Below are 1,379 nucleotides of genomic sequence, written 5' to 3'. Positions count from 1 at the left end.
ATACATACACACACACAAAAGTTATAATTGATTTCCTTTCAGATATTAAAAACAAAGAAAAAATAACTTGACTGTCATTGCATCCTGTGATTCTGAGCTAATTTTTGTTTTTACTCAGACTTAATGTTAGAGATGTTGAATCAACGCCTGTGAAATGTTTTAGCAAAAGTAACATAATTAAATAATAAATCAGGCCCTTAATTTCATCTAAGTCTTACAACTGAAAGGCTGTGTGTTTTTAGAAAGCAGCTTATTAGTTTTAAAAAGTACCAGACTACTAATCTACTGGAAACATAATGCATCTGTCTTTGCAAGGTATGTTGCCAAGAAAGGAAATAAAACACTGGGACTTTCAAACCAAGGAATTTTCACAAATCAGTAACGTGACCTTCAATGTTCATCTCTGGAGACATTCTTATGTGTATAAAAAGTTAATATACACTGAAAAAAACCTACACACCTTTCTATTATGACCTCAGGTTTTAGTAACAGCATCAACCCAAGGAAGAAAGACTTAATATGCTGGATCTTAAAAGCTCAGGGTAAAAACGCTCCAGTCCATCTACATTAAATAATGACCAGACGTTTCCTGTTGACCTCCAGAGCTGGGCAGACAGCCACAAATACCAGGTCCAGGCCTATGGAGACACGTATGGATGAGATAATTGCTAAAATGAACAGGTTTACAGCCTTGCTCCTGGTTGGGGAGTGTAACATTTCTACAGAAAAACAACACACCCAAATGATCAGAAACCCATCAAAAACTGGGCGTTGGGACCGTCTGACCAACGGGTTTGTAAACGCTGGATATTATTAAAGTGTGAAGTACGACGCACACATGAATGGAGCGTAAAAATGATGCAAACTTACGTCTGCAGCCTTGTTGAGTATTTCAGCAGCTTCATCGTACTCTGGCTTCATTTTTTTGCAGTGGCCACACCCTGGAGAAAACAAAACAAACACAAAAACAAATTACAGCCGGACACATGACGTCTGGTAGAGACTGGTTTTAAGGATGGTACATTCAGCCGAGGTGGGCGACTGTGGCTCAGAGGTGGGACAGTCATCTTACCACCAGAAAGTCACAAGTTTGATTCCCAACCAAGCTCGCATGTTGCTGTGTCCTTGAGCAAGACATTTAATCCCTAACGGCTCCCGGGGCTCTTAAAGGGGACACGTCATGTTTTTAMAAACTTCCTTTTCACACATGAATCATTCAGTTGTGGTTTTATAAAGTGGAACTGAATTCCTCATTATTGTAGCTCAGAACCCTGGATTTACAAAATCTATGACCCTGTCAAAAATTAATGTTACAATATTAGAAAAAGAACACATTGTGAATCATGTAATTGAAACAAATTATAAATATCAAGTAACAT

General features: G+C 38.2%; 1 protein-coding gene across 1 annotated transcript in view; it reads right to left on the bottom strand.

Moving 5' to 3' along the window:
- pdia5 (protein disulfide isomerase family A, member 5) overlaps window positions 1-1,379 on the bottom strand; it is a 127,530-nt gene that overhangs the window by 38,013 nt on the left and 88,138 nt on the right. Inside the window, exon 12 of the mRNA XM_014025702.1 lies at window positions 871-941. Within this exon, the coding sequence (XP_013881156.1) occupies window positions 871-941 (71 nt within the window). The remainder of the gene's footprint in view (window positions 1-870; window positions 942-1,379) is intronic.

Source organism: Austrofundulus limnaeus, unplaced genomic scaffold (genome assembly GCF_001266775.1).
Source record: "Austrofundulus limnaeus strain Quisiro unplaced genomic scaffold, Austrofundulus_limnaeus-1.0 Scaffold492, whole genome shotgun sequence".
NCBI lineage: Eukaryota > Metazoa > Chordata > Actinopteri > Cyprinodontiformes > Rivulidae > Austrofundulus > Austrofundulus limnaeus.
This window is presented reverse-complemented; position numbering and strand designations above follow the sequence as displayed.